The sequence below is a fragment of the Anguilla rostrata genome, chromosome 18 (genome assembly GCF_018555375.3).
Source record: "Anguilla rostrata isolate EN2019 chromosome 18, ASM1855537v3, whole genome shotgun sequence".
NCBI lineage: Eukaryota > Metazoa > Chordata > Actinopteri > Anguilliformes > Anguillidae > Anguilla > Anguilla rostrata.
This window is the reverse complement of record NC_057950.1, coordinates 547,551-566,191: the sequence shown is the minus strand read 5'-3', so window position 1 is coordinate 566,191 and position 18,641 is coordinate 547,551. Positions and strand designations below refer to the sequence as shown.

Genomic DNA, 18,641 nt, shown 5'->3' with positions numbered 1-18,641 from the left:
TTTTTATCTGAAAAGTAGTCTATTACTTAAAATATTACTTCGTTTAACAAAATATAAAAACGTATCTGTAAAATTTCATTTTTTGGAAAATTCAAGATTGTAAATCTCAGATTTGCTCTTTTCTACTGACACACTAATGCAGAAAACAAAAAATAAACATCTAAGACCAAATATATGCTATATATTACATTAAAAAATCTAGGGTGCCTAAGAATTTTGTCCAGTACTGTACATTGGCAGCCAGGTTTGTTTCTGTTTGCTGTGCTGTGTAGTTGCTTTTTTTGCCCTTTTCGTTGTCAGCGCTTCATTGTTAGGCAGTAAAGGATGATGTTACACCTGCTTATCCGAGTCGCTCTGATGACGTTAGACTCGTTAGTTTCAAATTTCTATTTTTATTAATTTTTTTAAATAAACAGAGCTGTCAGATCTCCAATATATATATTACAGTATCTGCAGCTCTCTTTAAAATATTTGAAGTGGAATGTCTAGCATTCAGTTTCATTGCCGGTTATAGAATGGCTGAGCATGTGAAGTGGGCATATGAATGATATTCAGATTCCTCATATACCGGACTGGACTGGACTGGAGTGGTCTCGACTGGGCTGGGCTGGACTGGGCTGGGCTGGGCTGGGCTGGGCTGGACTGGACTGGGCTGGACTGGGCCCGTTCCATCGCTCACTTCGCACATTGGCTTGAGCTAACAGGCGCTGTGATGTGGAATTCTCACTGAACTAATACCCATTACAGCCCGTTTGGCGTTTCCCAGCCCTGAAATGCACACAGCGTTTGCGTGGATGTTTTTTTTAAAGGTCTGTGACATACACGGCTCCTCAGATGTGATCAGACTGTTGTAACTGAGTCTGAGATCTTCCATATAGGCTTATTTCAGACACTGCTTTCTTCGGGGTTCAAAGTCTGCGTTTATTCTATTCTGTGTGTGGCTTTGTAGCTGCTGTTTAATGGCGGAGAATCAAACTGAGGGATTGGATGGCGCCGGTAACATGAAAGTGTGCGTTCCTGTCAGCATGCAGGGAGCAGCCTCTCGCCACGGTAACGAATACGTAATGAGGCAGGAAGTGCGATCAGATCAAAACATTGCGGAGGATCGCACCAGGTGGGGGGAAGAGAACGGCACGGAAAGTTGTGAAATTACTAGGTTCCTGAAAACCCCTGCAATAGAACAAGTCGGGGTTTTGGCGTAAAGTTATTTTTTGGTTTTGTTTTTTCTTTCCCCTCTGTGTTTTTGAAAAAGCCAGTCATTTTGGGGCTGGTTTGCTTTGTTGGGAGCTTGTTACTGGTTTGTATGCACAACTATCATGGAGCCGACCTTGACTTTTAATGTTTGGTACAATCGCTACTTAAACGGCTCTAACAATTTTGTGGTCAGAGTGGCTGTTTCCCTTTGGAGTGCAGTTTCAGCTGAAATTGGGCGTCTGGAGACGGCTGTTGGGGAAGTGAAGTGTGCTTGTGGCCTGAGGAGCCGCTGTGGTGGAGAAGCTCAAGCACGCTCTTCCGAACGGGATGAGGAGGATTTCTAGTGATGAGGTTTTTTGCAAAAATAGAATAGTTTTCCTTCCACGGACACAAACCGCTAATTCTGTTCTGTCGTTGGGTCAGCTTAGGTCCTGCCAGCAGTGACGGCCCAGTGCGCTTAAGGCTGCTGGCGTTGGTGTGCGTGGCGGTACTGAGGCAGACTGCTATGGGTCCAACCGCTCACAGGCATATTTATATAGCATTACCATATCAATACCAGAACACTCAATCTGATGCAACAGCACCCAGGCCTTTGAGATAGTCATTGGTTAAATGTGCGAGGGCTAAATGGTTTTCTGTGTGCCCCTCTTGCCTTCCACAAATTGACCTTTCTCCCGACTAACATATTATTTATGTTTTGTTTATTTCTTTTATTTCATTGTTGGGTGGTGGAGGGGGGTCTTTAAACTTTACGATGATTGATTGAGTGTTGGCTTTTTGGTGTTCTTTTTAGTATGTCACACCCAGCACACATTTACAGTCTCCCCCCGCCCGTTATCTGACACTTTTGCATATGTTTGCAGTGGAAGAGGAGCACCCGTCAACACTGTCGCCAAAAAAAAAACAGAGAAACGGCGGCATGCGAAATTCGCCCAACTGCTCGCCCAAAATGACGAGGTAAGACGACAGCTCGGAGAAAAACCTCTCCTGGCCTTCAAAAGGAGAAAGAGAGAAGGGGGCGGGGGGTGGGGGGTTGGGAGTGTGGTGGGGCGGTGGTGGGGGTTTCGAGTTGGGAGCGGTGGTAGTTGGGTGGGGGGTGGTGGGGGTTTGAGGTGGGTGGGGGTAGTGGTTGGGTGGGGGTGGTGGGGGTTTTGAGGTGGGTGGGGGTAGTGGTTGGGTGGGGGTGGTGGGGGTTTTGAGGTGGGTGGGGGTGGTGGGTGTTTTGAGGTGGGTGGGGGTAGTGGTTGGGTGGGGGTGGTGGGGTTTTGAGTTGGGAGTGGTGGTAGTTGGGTGGGGGGTGGTGGGGGTTTTGAGGTGGGTGGGGGGTAGTGGTTGGGTGGGGGTGGTGGGGGTTTTGAGGTGGGTGGGGGGTAGTGGTTGGGTGGGGGGTGGTGGGGGTTTTGAGTTGGGGGGTTGGGTGGGGGGTGGTTGGTGAGAAAGTGAATCCTCAGGATGCCTGAAGCATTATTCTGTCAGCCTGTCAGCGGTTAATGACAGAGCTGAATATTTCTGTCAGGAGAGCGTGCGTGAAAAAGCTGTTTGAGAAAAAGGCTCTCGCTTTAAAGCCTCAGCCGTCACCCCGGTCCTGTCCGCATGTACTCCTTAAACAACACTGGCACTAATGGCAGTGCCAGCCAATCAGAGGCCCCGCTGTGTTTGCAGTTCCCTAAGCCATTGCTCTTCTGTTGGAGCCCCTCAGAGCACTGTTTCTAGTGCTTAAGGCCACATGCGAGACGTATCATAGCAATCAAAAGTGAATTCAGATTTTACCTTCCTTTTATCTTGTCCTGCAGAATTAAATTGCTGCTAATTGATTTTGACTGATGAAAGGGTCGTCATTCTGCGCATGAAGCCCCGAGCTGCAGGACCCTGCGCGCCCTTTAAAAATGCAGAGGAGACGGGATCCGTTCGAAATTGGGGAGCGACACGGATGCAGGAATTTCATACACGCCTTCAGTCAGTCGTCTCCCATTTAAAGCCGTTGACTGTTGTTTTCAGATTGTTTTTTTTTTTCAATTATTTACCATATCTTTTAAAAAATATATTGTGCAATGACGGTTTACTGACATTCTGTTTAATAAAAAGATGAGCCTTAAATATGAAATGAGTCATTGGAATGACAAAAGAAAACCAGTTTCCCGGGAATGGAAAGATTTTCAGAGTGGCTCATGATGCGCGTGACCAAAAGCCCAAGTGCTGGTTTTCAGAATAGATGCACTCTCAGTGGCACAGGGCAGTGAGGCAGCGCTCCTCACTCACTGATTGACTTTTAATCAAAATTCAAAATAAAAAAAGTCAGTGTTCTAGAACTCCACTGCTTTCAGTTACCAGCAGTGATTGTGACATCAGCATTGGAATGTTCAGTTCAGAACATTCTAATCTCATAGTTCTGACCTCACACCTGAAAGGGTTACTGAGGATGCTCTCCTGGGGTAGACTCCTGTTCATGGAGCCCTAACCCTAACCCTCGGGGTCGACGCTCAAACTTGATGTCTCCCTTTTTTTTTTCCCCACTTCCTCCGCTGAAGACCGCAGGCCACTCTGTCACAGGGCCCTGAAAAACAACAGAAAAACCCAACGACTCAGTTTGCTGTCTTCTGAACATTTCCAATCCTCAAAAATACATCAGAGGCATTAAATATTCCCCCGTGTGTTATAACCTTATAACACTGATGATTTAACTCGGACGCGCAGGTGTTTTCTGTTAGGATTTTCTAAGAAAATGGTTTATTAAACCATTACTTAAACTTACATGATTTTATGGTTGCATTTTATGTATGTTTTGGGAATAACAACCTGGTTAGCACCACATGAGTGAAGTCATAAATATTATTCAATGCTCTGGGGAGCTCATGAAGGACTTTTCTAAGAAATGAATCTCTTTTCTAAGAAATGTTATTTGGTTGACCCTCACAGATACTAAACATATTTTTTCTGGGAAAATGTGTTTTTGTTTTTATGGCCTCAAACATGATTTAGCATTTGTGCTTTTGAATTAATGATCTTGAATTAGTTTTTCATCAATTTTAAATGAGTAATCAGATGTTTTCAAAGGTTCCTATGGCTTCAATTAGGTTTTAGGGCTCAAATTAGGGTTTAGCTAGGGTTAGGGTTATGAAAACGATAAGTCTGAGGGTTGAGGCAAGTGTACGGCTGTGTTCAGCAGCTTAAAGAAAGGTTAGGACATTGGTTCTTTTTGGATTTTGGATGAGCCAAAAATTTTCTATAGTAGCATGTGTTCCTATGACCATAAAAGAGATACAGAATGTATGCATATGTTTTCATGGAAAACATTTTTTTTTTATGGCCTCAAACATATTATTTAGCATTTGTACTATTTATTATATGATCTTGACTTAGTTTTTCAACGATTTTAAAGTAGTAATCAGATGTTTTCAATGGTTCCTATAGCTTCAATTGGGTTTTAGGGCTCAAATGAGGGTTTAGCTAGGGTTAGGGTTATGAAAACGATAAGTCTGAGGGTTGAGGCAAGTGTACGGCTGTGTTCAGCAGCTTAAAGAAAGGTTAGGACATGGATTTGTTTTTGATTTTGGATGAGATCAAAATTTTCTATAGTAGCATGGGTACCTTTTTATCCATAAAAAGATATAGAATATATGCATATTTTTTCTGGGTAAATCTTTTTTTATGGCCTCAAATATATTATTTAGCATTTGTATTATTGAATTCATGATCTTGAATTAGTTTTTCAACGATTTTAAATTAGTAATCAGATGTTTTCAATGGTTCCTATGGATTCAATTAGGTTTTAGGGCTCAAATTAGGGTTTAGCTAGGGTTAGGGTTATGAAAACGATAAGTCTGAGGGTTGAGGCAAGTGTACGGCTGTGTTCAGCAGCTTAAAGAAAGGTTAGGACATGGATTTGTTTTTGATTTTGGATGAGATCAAAATTTTCTATAGTAGCATGGGTACCTTTTTATCCATAAAAAGATATAGAATATATGCATATTTCTTTTGGGTAAATCTTTTTTTATGGCCTCAAATATATTATTTAGCATTTGTATTATTGAATTCATGATCTTGAATTAGTTTTTCAACGATTTTAAATTGTAATCAGATGTTTTCAATGTTCCTATGAGCTTCAATTAGGTTTAGGGCTCAAATTAGGGTTTAGCTAGGTTAGGGTTATGAAAACGATAAGTCTGAGGGTTGAGGCAAGTGTACGGCTGTGTTCAGCAGCTTAAAGAAAGGTTAGGACATGGTTCTTTTTGATTTTGGATGAGTCAAAAATTTTCTATAGTAGCATGGGTACCTTTATACCATAAAAGATATAGAATATATGCATATTTTTTCATGGGAAACATTTTTTTTTTATGGCCTCAAATATATTATTTAGCATTTGTACTATTGAATTCATGATCTTGACTTAGTTTTTTCAACGATTTTAAATTAGTAATCAGATGTTTTCAATGTGTTCCTATGGCTTCAATTAGGTTTTAGGGCTCAAATTAGGGTTTGCTAGGGTTAGGGTTATGAAAACGATAAGTCTGAGGGTTGAGGCAATGTTACGGCTGTGTTCAGCAGCTTAAAGAAAGGTTAGGACATGGATTTGTTTTTGATTTTGGATGAGTCAAAATTTTCTATAGTAGCATGGGTACCTTTTTATCCATAAAAATATATAGAATATATTCATATTTTTTCTGGGTAAATTTTTTTTTTATGGCCTCAAAATATTATTTAGCATTTGTATTATTGAATTCATGATCTTGAATTAGTTTTTCAACAGATTTTAAATTAGTAATCAGATGTTTTCAATGTTCCTATGGATTCAATTAGGTTTAGGGCTCAAATTAGGGTTAGCTGGTTATGAACGATATCGGTGGCATTACGGGTGTTCAGCAGCTAAGAAGTTGCATGGTTTTTTGATTTTGGATGAGCAATTTATAGTGTGGTACTTACCAAAATGAATATATCATATTTCGGAAATTTTTTTATGCAATATATTAGCATTTATATGAATTCATGTCTTGATTATTTTACATTAATGTAATCAATGTTTCAGTTCCTTGTTCAATTAGGTTAGGCTCATTAGGTTAGGTATGAAAACGATAAGTCTGAGGGTTGAGGCAAGTGTACGGCTGTGTTCAGCAGCTTAAAGAAAGGTTAGGACATGGATTTGTTTTTGATTTTGGATGAGATCAAAATTTTCTATAGTAGCATGGGTACCTTTTTATCCATAAAAAGATATAGAATATATGCATATTTTTTCTGGGTAAATTTCTTTTTTTATGGCCTCAAATATATTATTTAGCATTTGTATTATTGAATTCATGATCTTGAATTAGTTTTTCAACGATTTTAAATTAGTAATCAGATGTTTTCAATGGTTCCTATGGATTCAATTAGGTTTTAGGGCTCAAATTAGGGTTTAGCTAGGGTTAGGGTTATGAAACGATAAGTCTGAGGGTTGAGGCAAGTGTACGGCTGTGTTCAGCAGCTTAAAGAAAGGTTAGGACATGGTTCTTTTTGATTTTGGATGAGCCAAAATTTTCTATAGTAGCATGGGTACCTTATGACCATAAAAGAGATAAGAATTATGCATATTTTTCATGGGTAAACATTTTTTTTTATGGCCTCAAATATTATTTAGCATTTGTACTATTTATTCATGATCTTGATTAGTTTTTCAACGATTTTAAATTAGTAATCAGATGTTTTCAATGGTTCCTATGGCTTCAATTAGGTTTTGGGCTCAAATTAGGGTTGTAGGGTTAGGTTATGAAAACGATAAGTCTGAGGGTTGAGGCAAGTGTACGGCTGTGTTCAGCAGCTTAAAGAAAGGTTAGACATGGATTTGTTTTTGATTTTGGATGAGATCAAAATTTTCTATAGTAGCATGGGTACCTTTTTATCCATAAAAAGATATAGAATATATGCATATTTTTTCTGGGTAAATTTCTTTTTTTATGGCCTCAAATATATTATTTAGCATTTGTATTATTGAATTCATGATCTTGAATTAGTTTTTCAACGATTTTAAATTAGTAATCAGATGTTTTCAATGGTTCCTATGGATTCAATTAGGTCTTAGGGCTCAAATTAGGGTTAGGGTTATGAAAACGATAAGTCTGAGGGTTGAGGCAAGTGTACGGCTGTGTTCAGCAGCTTAAAGAAAGGTTAGGACATGGATTTGTTTTTGATTTTGGATGAGATCAAAATTTTCTATAGTAGCATGGGTACCTTTTTATCCATAAAAAGATATAGAATATATGCATATTTTTTCTGGGTAAATTTCTTTTTTTATGGCCTCAAATATATTATTTAGCATTTGTATTATTGAATTCATGATCTTGAATTAGTTTTTCAACGATTTTAAATTAGTAATCAGATGTTTTCAATGGTTCCTATGGATTCAATTAGGTTTTAGGGCTCAAATTAGGGTTTAGCTAGGGTTAGGGTTATGAAAACGATAAGTCTGAGGGTTGAGGCAAGTGTACGGCTGTGTTCAGCAGCTTAAAGAAAGGTTAGGACATGGATTTGTTTTGGATTTTGGATGAGCCAAAAATTTTCTATAGTAGCATGTGTTCCTATGACCATAAAAGAGATACAGAATGTATGCATATGTTTTCATGGAAAACATTTTTTTTTTTATGGCCTCAAACATATTATTTAGCATTTGTACTATTTATTATATGATCTTGACTTAGTTTTTCAACGATTTTAAATTAGTAATCCGATGTTTTCAATGGTTCCTATAGCTTCAATTAGGTTTTAGGGCTCAAATTAGGGTTTAGCTAGGGTTAGGGTTATGAAAACGATAAGTCTGAGGGTTGAGGCAAGTGTACGGCTGTGTTCAGCAGCTTAAAGAAAGGTTAGGACATTGGTTCTTTTTTTTTTGGATGAGCTAAAAATTTTGTATAGTAGCATGTGTACCTATGACCATAAAACGATATTGAATGTATTTGGCCGTGAAGAGGTTTGCATCCTCTTGAATTTTGTGGCAAGGGGCAATGTTTGAAATGCCCGTGGTATGTCTTTGGAGTACACTGTAGATTTTTTTTCTCCTGAAAGAAAAAAAAATCAAAACTGGCCAATTTCCAACTGACTGGTTGTTTACAAAGCTGTTAGTTTCATTCTTTAACTTTAAGGATAAAAACCTTTTTGTGTGTGTGCAGAGTTGGAGGTCCCCTTGTACCATGTAATATATGCAACTTTGCTTTGATCTTGGAATGATAATAATTCTGGGGAGTTACTTACACTGTTCAGATATGCTTCAAAGCGATGTCAGAGTTTTTGTGCTTTAGGGTACTTCTGCATTCTGCAAACTCTGGGGTGCTGGAGTGACAGGTCCTCAGTCATAGGTGCAGTCATAGCCCTCAGCAAAACATCAAATGACCAAAAACACACCACCCCCTTCTCCTCAAATGCCTTTCCTCTCAATATATTATACCATATATATTAAATGCTTTTGTGTTACAAGGAGCATTTTATGCACGATAGAAAGTGATTGTTTGAGGTAGCCTAAGGGATGCTTTATTCTACGAGCTGAAAAAAGCTTTCCTGTACTGTATCAAGCGTAGTTTCACGGGCCTCTCTGCCTCAAGGCCTTTGTAAATAAATAATGATCAACAGATTGGCTGTGGGTTTTTGAAAAGCATGCCTTTGTCAGTTTGCATGATGGGAAAGGTTTTCAAAGCGAAGCCTGCTTTCCTTGCCGGCTGCAGAGGGTTTGGGGGAGTGTGCTCGTCCCAGTCTAGTGACTGTTGAGTGATGTGCTGGAATATAATGGCTGAAACTGTTTGAAAAATAAACCAAAAAACCTCGCCTTGCTGCTGGGGCTTCTCCTCCTCCAATTCGAGCAGCCTGCAGGAAGTTCAGCTCGGAGTTTGAACTCGCACGCAAGCTCGTCAATGTCATTTTTTTAACCTCAAGATGTATCTTTCAGCGAGTGTACTTTAGTTATAATTAATGTGAAAGAAAGCTTAGTGAGGGAAGTTGACACGTATGTGGGGCTAGCAGTAAAATTACGGGAAATCAAGGCGAGAATTGATTAAAAGTACTGCTTTGTTAAAAAAAAAAAAACATTTGTTGATTGCGATATGTCGCCACAGCAACGTGGTAAGGTTGGGTTCCACGGGAGAAATTCCCGGTAAAATTAACACCGTTCCCACAGATTATTTGATGGGCCACGAGACGCGTCTAATTGGGGAAAGTCAGGGTGCGTTTGCGGAGATCTCTGCACCGTGGAGCGAGCGTCACGCCTGCTTCCTGTCAGTCGCGCGACTGGCGTGATGGGCCCGTGACAGGCCGTCGCCGCTGACGATCTGTGAGAGACAGCTATCTTGGCGGGGCTCGGCGTGCCAGTCATCTTGGCGGGTGAAGATGGGAGTGACAGGGGTCCGTGGAGTGAGCGAAGCGACACGCCGCTCGCAGTGAAACATGCAGCCGGGGTGTAAAAGAACTAAATGTTTTCACTGCTATTAACACCTGGCGCTGCCTGATTCCCCCTCCGAACCGTGAATGTTAATTGACGCGATGCTTCTGTTATCAGGAGGAGGGGGAGCAGAAAATGTGTGTGTGTGTGTGTGGGGGCGGGGGGGGTGGGGGCGTTAGGGTATAGCCAGTGGTTTTGAAAGTAAAGAGATGTGTTTTATGGTACCTTCTGTTAGGATTATACACTATATGAATACTGCACATTACAGAAGGATTATTCATAATTATAAATGTTAAGTTAAATGAATACCCATATACACAAATATGCAGCGTACATACAGTGTAAATTATTTGCCCTCTGTCAGAAAAAACACTAATTATTTTTCACATCGCTCAATATGATGTCATGTAAACTACCAGTCTATACTTGTATATACTATCGTAAAACAGTGTATGGAAAGCGCTTAATTATGCCCTCAGTATTTCACTCAAAGTGTGACTGTTCCACAGTGAAATAAAACAAACTTGTGATCATTTCCACACTGAACGATGCGCTGAAAAAGCAGCCGTTCTGAAATGATGTCCTCCATTTTATTTATCGGGCTGGTAATTTAATGACGTGCCAGCTCTTTGCGTTATCTGTCTGCTCTGAAGGTTTATGCTTGGTCCAGGGGAACGCTGCCTTTGGGTCTGCAGAGAACACACAGAGTATTACAGCTGTTTATTAATCAGCGTGTTGAGTGCGTAAGAGGAGGCGCTCCTCACATGGGGTTCAGTGACAGACTGAAGGGATAAATTGGGTGGAGATGCACAATATTCAGTGGCTGATAGGATAAATGTAAGAGCAATAAATGTTGTCCCCTAAATTAATTTTTTTCTTATTCATAGAAATTCCTTGAGCCGCTAAGGCTCAGTAAATCAGTGTACATTACACTAGCTGCGGGAATAATCCTTTAATAGCCCTTATGGTAAGGATTAATCCTATTATAATAAGAATCCTATTCTGTTAGGAATGGGTGGCACAATGAGTGCTATCACTCAGTAAGACGGTACTAATCCAGAACAGACATAGTTAACCAGTAGTGGCAATAACCAGTGCAGATGTGCAGTGTGAACATGTACTCCTCACTGCCACCTACCTGTAATCCACTGAAGTACAGCAGGAGAAATTTATCGTCCACTATAGCTGTCCCAAACAATTTAAATCAGGGTTGTCAGACTCCAGTCCTGTGTTCAGTAGTTTTAGTGTGTTTCAGCACTGAATTGTTTAATTTAGGTCATCGATTGGCTAAAGAGTTCACAAACCTTGTTCCCGAGGTCTAAATTGGCTGCTGATTGGAAGAAAGTGCAGAAACTGGGGAACCCTCCAGGGCTTGTGTTTGGCAGCCCTAGTTTGCATCTTATCCTAACCTGCATTCAGTCATGTGTCATGTCCTGTCAGTGTCTGTTTTGAGCGTTCTTATAGACGTGTGATTGAGACTGAGATGCATCATAAAGCCAGCTCAGGCTCTGCAGGTAAAGACAGGAGAACAGGGCAGATTGATAGTCCTCATCATGTGGTTAAAATCGCAGCTGGGCTCCAAGACACGCAGTTAAGAGCAGTGAGTTTCTGGCTTGAAATGTATATTGGCCATCTAACAAAACAAACCTGTGGGCTTTTCATTTAAGCCGTGATAAAGAAAAGAGATTTTCCTCTAGCAGTTTTCTGAAGGAAGACTTAGTCTAGCCTTCAGATATTACCTTTAGACACATGTTTAGATCATGAGGGTGCTGTTCTTTCCCTTCACTCTGTCATGCAAACTTAAATGTCTACAAAAGTTCAAGTGAATGAAACTTATACATTTTTGATAAGCAAGAAAAGATGCTGCAATAACAGTGAATAAAGCATGAAGACAAAATTCTCTTAGTAATTTAAAAGATTTTGGTACATTTTGAGTTAATATTATCTACTCATAAAGTTGTTGTGAGTTAAACATCTTGAGTTTGCAAATTGAGGAAAACATTTCTTTTTAAGATAAATTCATGCAAATGTCGATTTTCTGTGGTTCTTGTTGTCTCACTTTATTTATAAGCTTTTAAACATCTCTGAGTCTCTCAGCATGAATAAAGACGCAGCCCAACCACCGCTACCCTGTTTGCGGGACCTCGGATCACAGTCAGAGTCAGCTGCTCGTGCCTCTGACACACTGCTGAAACTTTAATGGCCCCTCCGTTTGGCAAAGCAAAATACGGCTGGGCCGGCCTGAAATATTTAAACAGCGAGCCGCGGAGGCGTAGAGCTCTTACCCGGAGAGGAGTGTTGCGCCAGGAGCTCTGCTCGGCAATAGCATGTCCAGCTTTTCGCGCAGAATGTGATGTAAAAAAAAAAAAAAAAGCCACAATAAAGCAGATCAAAATCATAATCATTTTAAAAACTTGCAGTTTTTTAAAACTTTCAATATGAAAGTTTAAAAAAAATATTAATATTATTTTTTTTTTTTAAATGAACCCGAATCACTGTGTTGACAGGTGGAGTTAATCTCATTTATTAGGCTGAGCTGATCCACTGCATTGACCTTTAATTTAGCTTTGCTAATAAAAGCCAAGTGTTTCTATTTTTTCCACAAATGATGTAGCTTGCGCTTAAGCTTGAGTTAAATACCTTTCAAAGTAAAGGAAAAGTTTTGTTTAAATTCTAAAATCAGTTCTATCCAAGCTAGTCAAGGGTATTGGTAATGTATACCTTCTTTGGTCTCGATGTTCTACCTCTTTGATTTTGTTTTTTTCTGAACAGGCATGACCCCTTACTGATTCCGGGAAGTGAGCAGATTGAGAACATGGACATTAACGTGAAGAAGTACGACTCCACGGGCATGTTCCACTGGTGTCCCTCTAAGGAGATTGAGAAGGTCATTCTGGTGAGTGCTGGGCAGCCAGCTCGGGATGCTCTGGTCACATACAAGTCCCTGGGGTCACATACACGTCCCTGGGGTCAGATACATGTCACTGGGGTCAGATACATGTCACTGGGGTCACATACAGGTCAATGGGGTCTGATGCAGGTCCCTGGGGTCACATACAGGTCACTGGGGTCAGATGCAGCATGTCATAGGTCGGTAGACAGGTCACGGCATACAGGCCCCTGGGGTCACATACAGGTCACTGGGGTCAGATGCAGGGCACTGGTCAGATAGAGGTCCCTGGGGTCAGATACAGGTCACTGGGGTCAGATACAGGCCCCTGGGGTCACATACAGGTCACTGGGGTCACATACAGCTCAGATGCAGGTCCCTGGGGTCACATACAGGTCCCTGGGGTCAGATACAGGTCCCTGGGGTCACATACAGGTCCCTGGGGTCACATACAGGTCCCTGGGGTCAGATACAGGTCACTGGGGTCACATACAGGTCCCTGGGGTCAGATACAGGTCACTGGGGTCACATACAGGTCTCTGGGGTCACATACAGGTCCTTGGGGTCAGATACAGGTCACTGGGGTCACATACAGGTCACTGGGGTCAGATACAGGTCACTGGGGTCACATACAGGTCCCTGGGGGTCAGATACAGGTCACTGGGGTCACATACAGGTCCCTGGGGGTCAGATACAGGTCACCGGGGTCACATACAGGTCACTGGTGTACGCTTGTATTTGTAGGGACAGACTGGCAGTTACACACTTACATAACATTACAAACTTAATAATCCGTTTTTTAAATGATTTTTGGGGGATTTTCAAATTCCTTATTGCTTTTTGCAATGCAGTACATTTATATACTTATTTATGGTTTCTGTTCCTAATGCAAAAAAAAAAAAAAAAACTTGTTGCTGGATCAAGTCAAAGAGTGTCCTGTATTTTGTTTATGAGGTATTTCAGTCACTATCCCAGGTAATGGGTGAGTTTTAATAGTCACATATATTGTCCTTTGTGCTGCCAGAAAATATACGTACATGTCGATAAAATCACTTTAATGGCCGAGGAAAAAGATAATGAAGAAAAGGTGTCTTCCCTGCTCAGGATATCCAGCTCTAATGATATATTTAATCTTTCTTACTGCTTCTCTGTTGTTCTAAGGTGAGTGTGCTGTTTCTTAATGAATGATAAAGCTTAACAGCCTCATTTGCTGCAGCGTGGCAGAACAGTAAAATATCCTGGGCTTGGGTGAGCTCCTCCGTGTGTCGGCTTTCCGAGGGTCCAGGAGAACTGTCCGCAGATGAGTTCCATCTGTCAGTGCTTCCCTGCCCTCTGGAGAGCTTTATTGTGTCTTTTTCCCCAACTCCACCCTTCCTCCAGACACGGAGCGAGGCCTCCATGACGGTACTGAGTGGCCACGTGGTGGTCTGCATATTTGGGGACTTCACGTCCGCGCTGGTGGGCCTGCGGAACCTGGTGATGCCCTTGAGGGCGAGCAACTTCCACTACCACGAGCTGAAGCCCATCGTGTTCGTGGGCTCCCTGGAGTACCTGAAGAGGGAGTGGGAAACGCTCCACAACTTCCCCAAGGTGTCCATCTTACCTGTGAGTGCCCTCTCGCGCTTCCACACCACCTCACGCCACTCCAGTAGGTATTAACACCACTTAGTTACTGGAGAGAAGAGGACTTATAGTGCTTATTAAATTTGAGTACATAGGAGGTAATCATTCCTGGTGGAATCCCACGTGTTGTGTGATCAGCTGAAATCCTCTGGGACATTGAGACACACGCATGCTGAATGTTGTGGTTTGTCTCTGGGACATTGAGACACACGCATGCTGAGTGTTGTGGTTTGTCTCGGGGACATTGAGACACACGCATGCTGAGTGTTGTGGTTTGTCTCTGGGACATTGTGACACACGCATGCTGAATGTTGTGGTTTGTTATTGCGATGCAGGTCTGGCCATAACTGCAGCGCACCCTATGGCTTAGCTTGGGTGTTGTGGTTTTTGTTGCTCTGGTAGACTGTGGCTTTTGCCATGTTTTTTACACTTGCTCTTAAATTTGTATTCCTTTTAATTTTTTTTCCTGAAATTTTCTAAAATTATGACAGTTCTAAGTTTTTAGGAAATAAAAAATTATGTGGTACCAAAAAGAAATTAAACTAGATCATCAAGAACTCTGTATCATGGTGTTCACATGGTGGTTCTCCTGTAGTACTGTGTGGCCTGTGGGGTGTAAAGTAGTCACTGGTTTTCCTGTAGTACTATGTGGCCTGTAGGGTGTGAAATAGTCACTGGCTCTCCTGTAGTACTGTGTGGCCTGTAGGGTGTGAAATAGTCACTGGCTCTCCTGTAGTACTGTGTGGCCTGTAGGGTGTGAAATAGTCACTGGTTTTCCTGTAGTACTGTGTGACCTGTGGGGTGTAAAATAGTCACTGGCTCTCCTGTAGATCAGCTGATTCTCCGTGTGTAGTTAGATCAGCTGAATGTCACTGGGAAAACAGGTGCTTGTTAGCTGATTTCCCAGAGCTCCTCTCTCCATCTTTAATTTGTTTTTCTGCTCTCTCCCCTGCCCAAGGGTACGCCATTAAGCCGGGCTGATTTAAGGGCTGTCAACATCAACCTCTGCGACATGTGCGTTATCCTGTCAGCCAATCAGAACAATATCGACGATGCCTCACTGCAGGACAAGGAATGCATCTTGGCTTCGCTCAACATCAAGTCTATGCAGTTTGATGACAGCATCGGGGTCTTGCAGGCTAATTCCCAAGGTAAGGGCTGCCCTATAAGATGTGATGCTTAGCCCACGGCGGACTGGCCCTGGCAGAAGTGATGTTCTAAAGTGTGTGATTGGATGGCCCTGGTGAGAGGAATGTCCTAAAGTGTGTGATTGGACAGCCCTGGCAAGAGGAATATCCTAAAGTGTGTGATTGGATGACCCTGCCATCAGTCTGCTGGGTGGTAAAGGCAGCCAATGGTGCTCGCGCGCATGCACACACACACACACACACACACACACACGCACACACACACACACACACACACACACACACACACACACAGTATGTTCCTTGTGTGTGTTCTGTGCATGTCCTATAAGTTTTTCACTGTGTAGGTAGAAATGCATCAGTCATACCTGACAGTACTAGTGTGGGGCTTGTCTCAGAGCAAATAACTTTGCTTGAAGGACCTGCTTCTTGGCCAGCCATTAACAGCTGCTTGACCAGGCCCACTGGCTAACAGCGGCATGACCAGGCCCTCTGGCTAACAGCTGCATGACCAGGCCCTCTGGCTAACAGCTGCATGACTAGGCCCACTGGCTAACAGCTGCATGACCAGGCCCTCTGGCTAACAGCTGCATGACCAGGCCCACTGGCTAACAGCTGCATGACCGGGCCCACTGGCTAACAGCTGCATGACCAGGCCCACTGGCTAACAGCTGCATGACCGGGCCCACTGGCTAACAGCTGCACGACCAGGCCCACTGGCTAACAGCTGCACGACCAGGTCCACTGGCTGAGTTTGGCAGATAGTATGTGCAGATTTATTTGTCCATATTGACGTGTAAGCTGGTGCTGTGTGCTTCTCATCAGGACCTGTCTCCATTATGGCCGTGCATAATGCTCCCCCTTCATTAAGCCCGTTAGCCATCCCACTGGGTCTCTCCTCCATGATGAAGACTTCAGTAATTATGGAGGCTTTTACAGAGAAGCTCGTATTCTGTACAGCGTTTCGGCTACGATGTGACAGTTCCAGACAGCCATGTCCCAAGTTTGTGTTTTTTTACATGCAGGCTCATAGAGGGGGTTAGAGCCGCGGTTTTATCTTGTCAGATACAGTAAAGAGGGGGGCGATGGAGCCGGGGCGTAGTCTAGCAACAAGGCCATATGGGTGTGAACCAAACATCTAATGAACGCTGTGGTTTGTCGTTAGATCTCTGAGAGTTTGGCGGTTTTCAGGGCGTGAAGGCTTTGGGCGGATAGCAGGTAGCGGGTAGCCATAGCCAGTTTGAGCGAACGTGACTCTGCACCAGGACTGTTAGCGAGTTCCTGCTGTTCTCTGCCTGTTTGTTCCTGTCCTGCCCCTGCAGCTGTCTGCTGAGTTTTTATTCTTGTGTTTTATTTGAAAATTTTTTGAAGTGCCAAAAACAAATTGTGATTTTCAAAGAGCTTTTTCCCCCTCCCACTCAGTGAACGCTCAGGTGTTCTCACCGGGCAGTTTGGGGAGCGGGCTAGGTGTTCTCATTGGGCAGTTGGGGCTAGGTGTTCTCATCGGGCAGTTTGGGGAGCGGGCTAGGTGTTCTCATCGGGCAGTTTTGGGAGCAGGCTAGGTGTTCTCATCGGGCAGTTTGGGGAGCGGGCTAGGTGTTCTCATCGGGCAGTTTTGGGAGCAGGCTAGGTGTTCTCATCGGGCAGTTTGGGGAGGGCCGTGGCTGGGCAGTGTTCTCACCGGGCAGTTTGGGGAGCGGGCTAGGTGTTCTCACCGGGCAGTTTGGGGAGCGGGCTAGGTGTTCTCACCGGGCAGTTTGGGGAGCGGGCTAGGTGTTCTCACCGGGCAGTTTGGGGAGCGGGCTAGGTGTTCTCACCGGGCAGTTTGGGGAGGCGCAGGCATTGGATGTTCTCACGGGCAGTTTGGGGAGCGGGCTAGGTGTTCTCACCGGGCAGTTTGGGGAGCAGGCTAGGTGTTCTCCCATCAGCCCAAGCGCAGACGAGCTTGTGCGGTGCTTCCAAACACAAACTAAACTTACAAAACATCATTACACACCGTTTAAAAGGGTTCGGCCATGTAACACATTTATTCTTGGGTATCTGAAAACACATTTTATCGTGAAGGCATACGGTGTTATATTTATGTATTTTGTAAATAGATCTCTCTGTTCTCACAAGTTATTTGAAATACAAAATCCTCAAGGGTCTGAAATATATGAACAACTTGTCTTTTCTGTTGTCCCTTTAGATAATAGTCTGGCAAAAGTGTAATGTCTTGTGTACTGTATTGTTGGAAAATAAAATGAAGGGCTCAGTTTATCACCCTTTTCTATTCTGCTGTTTATATATCATCATGCCGTTGCCATGTGTCAGCAGTAAGAGGCCAGGCACAGTTCTGCTGAAACATTTACTCGCGTCTTCTCTTTCGACACCCCGAGCTCACGCCTGCTGTAACGAGTGGAGTCTGCACTCAATCAGGGTTTGTCCTTAACTCTGGGTCACAGTCAAACAGCGGAGCAGGTTCTCTCTGCACACGCAGTTCAGCGAGTTCACTGATCACCAGAATTAATTTGTCAAGCTGTGTGTGTGGAAAAAACATTCATCCTCCCATTAGTTTGTTTGACAAATGCTGATTGACTCCAGGTGTAGGTCTCGGGCAAGGAAGGGAAATTATGTGTTCTGTAGACTTGGGCTGCTGCTACACCACAGTCAACCCTACCCCCCGCCCCCCCTTTAATTCTCCATAATAAACTAAAGAAGGCCCGTTAAAAACCATGCACACTAAAAGCTGTTTTAAAATGTAATGAGAAGCTTACATGTGCCTGAAATGGTTTGGTTGTATAATGTCAGTTGTGCATTAAAAAGGAGGTGTACTGTGACTGTGTCAGTTATTGCTATAAGTGGGTATATTTTGATTCATTACATTTACATTATATTAATACGGCATATTAAATTTGCATTACACTGCATTACACAACATTACACTTTGCAGTTGCTGAGATATGTAGAAAGGCAATTTCAGACCTGTTTGCATTGAGCTTGTGTTCTCAAGTGCAATATCCCTTATGTGGCTTTGGTAAGGGGATGTTTACTATGTAGAGTGTCAAAAGTTACAAAACATTATTCTGGACTGATTGGACTTCCAGAATAAATCAGTGACCTTATCTGTCTTCTTTATATGTCTATTCAAACACTCAGTGGGGGCGCGTTAGAAAAAGGAGTATCACACATATTGAATATGCTCTTTCTGTAAAATGGTGTGGCCTGAATGTATTAGCCTCATGCTACATTTATCACTGAAAACTATAAGCAGGCGTGTTCTTAAGTCAGCTCTGAGGGATGGATGGCAAACCGCAGGCTATGTATTATGCATGTAGCATTACTGATTTAAGCTGTTTGCTCGTCAGCCTGAAAGACTGCAGAAACGTCAATCCGTGGGAATTGATAGTCA

General features: G+C 42.7%; 1 protein-coding gene across 1 annotated transcript in view; it reads left to right on the top strand.

The window, feature by feature from the left end:
* kcnma1a (potassium large conductance calcium-activated channel, subfamily M, alpha member 1a) overlaps positions 1 to 18,641 on the top strand; it is a 175,964-nt gene that overhangs the window by 140,354 nt on the left and 16,969 nt on the right. The window contains exons 21-24 of the mRNA XM_064318108.1: positions 2,058 to 2,151; positions 12,362 to 12,485; positions 13,860 to 14,084; positions 15,061 to 15,253. Coding sequence (XP_064174178.1) covers positions 2,058 to 2,151; positions 12,362 to 12,485; positions 13,860 to 14,084; positions 15,061 to 15,253 — 636 coding nt within the window. The remainder of the gene's footprint in view (positions 1 to 2,057; positions 2,152 to 12,361; positions 12,486 to 13,859; positions 14,085 to 15,060; positions 15,254 to 18,641) is intronic.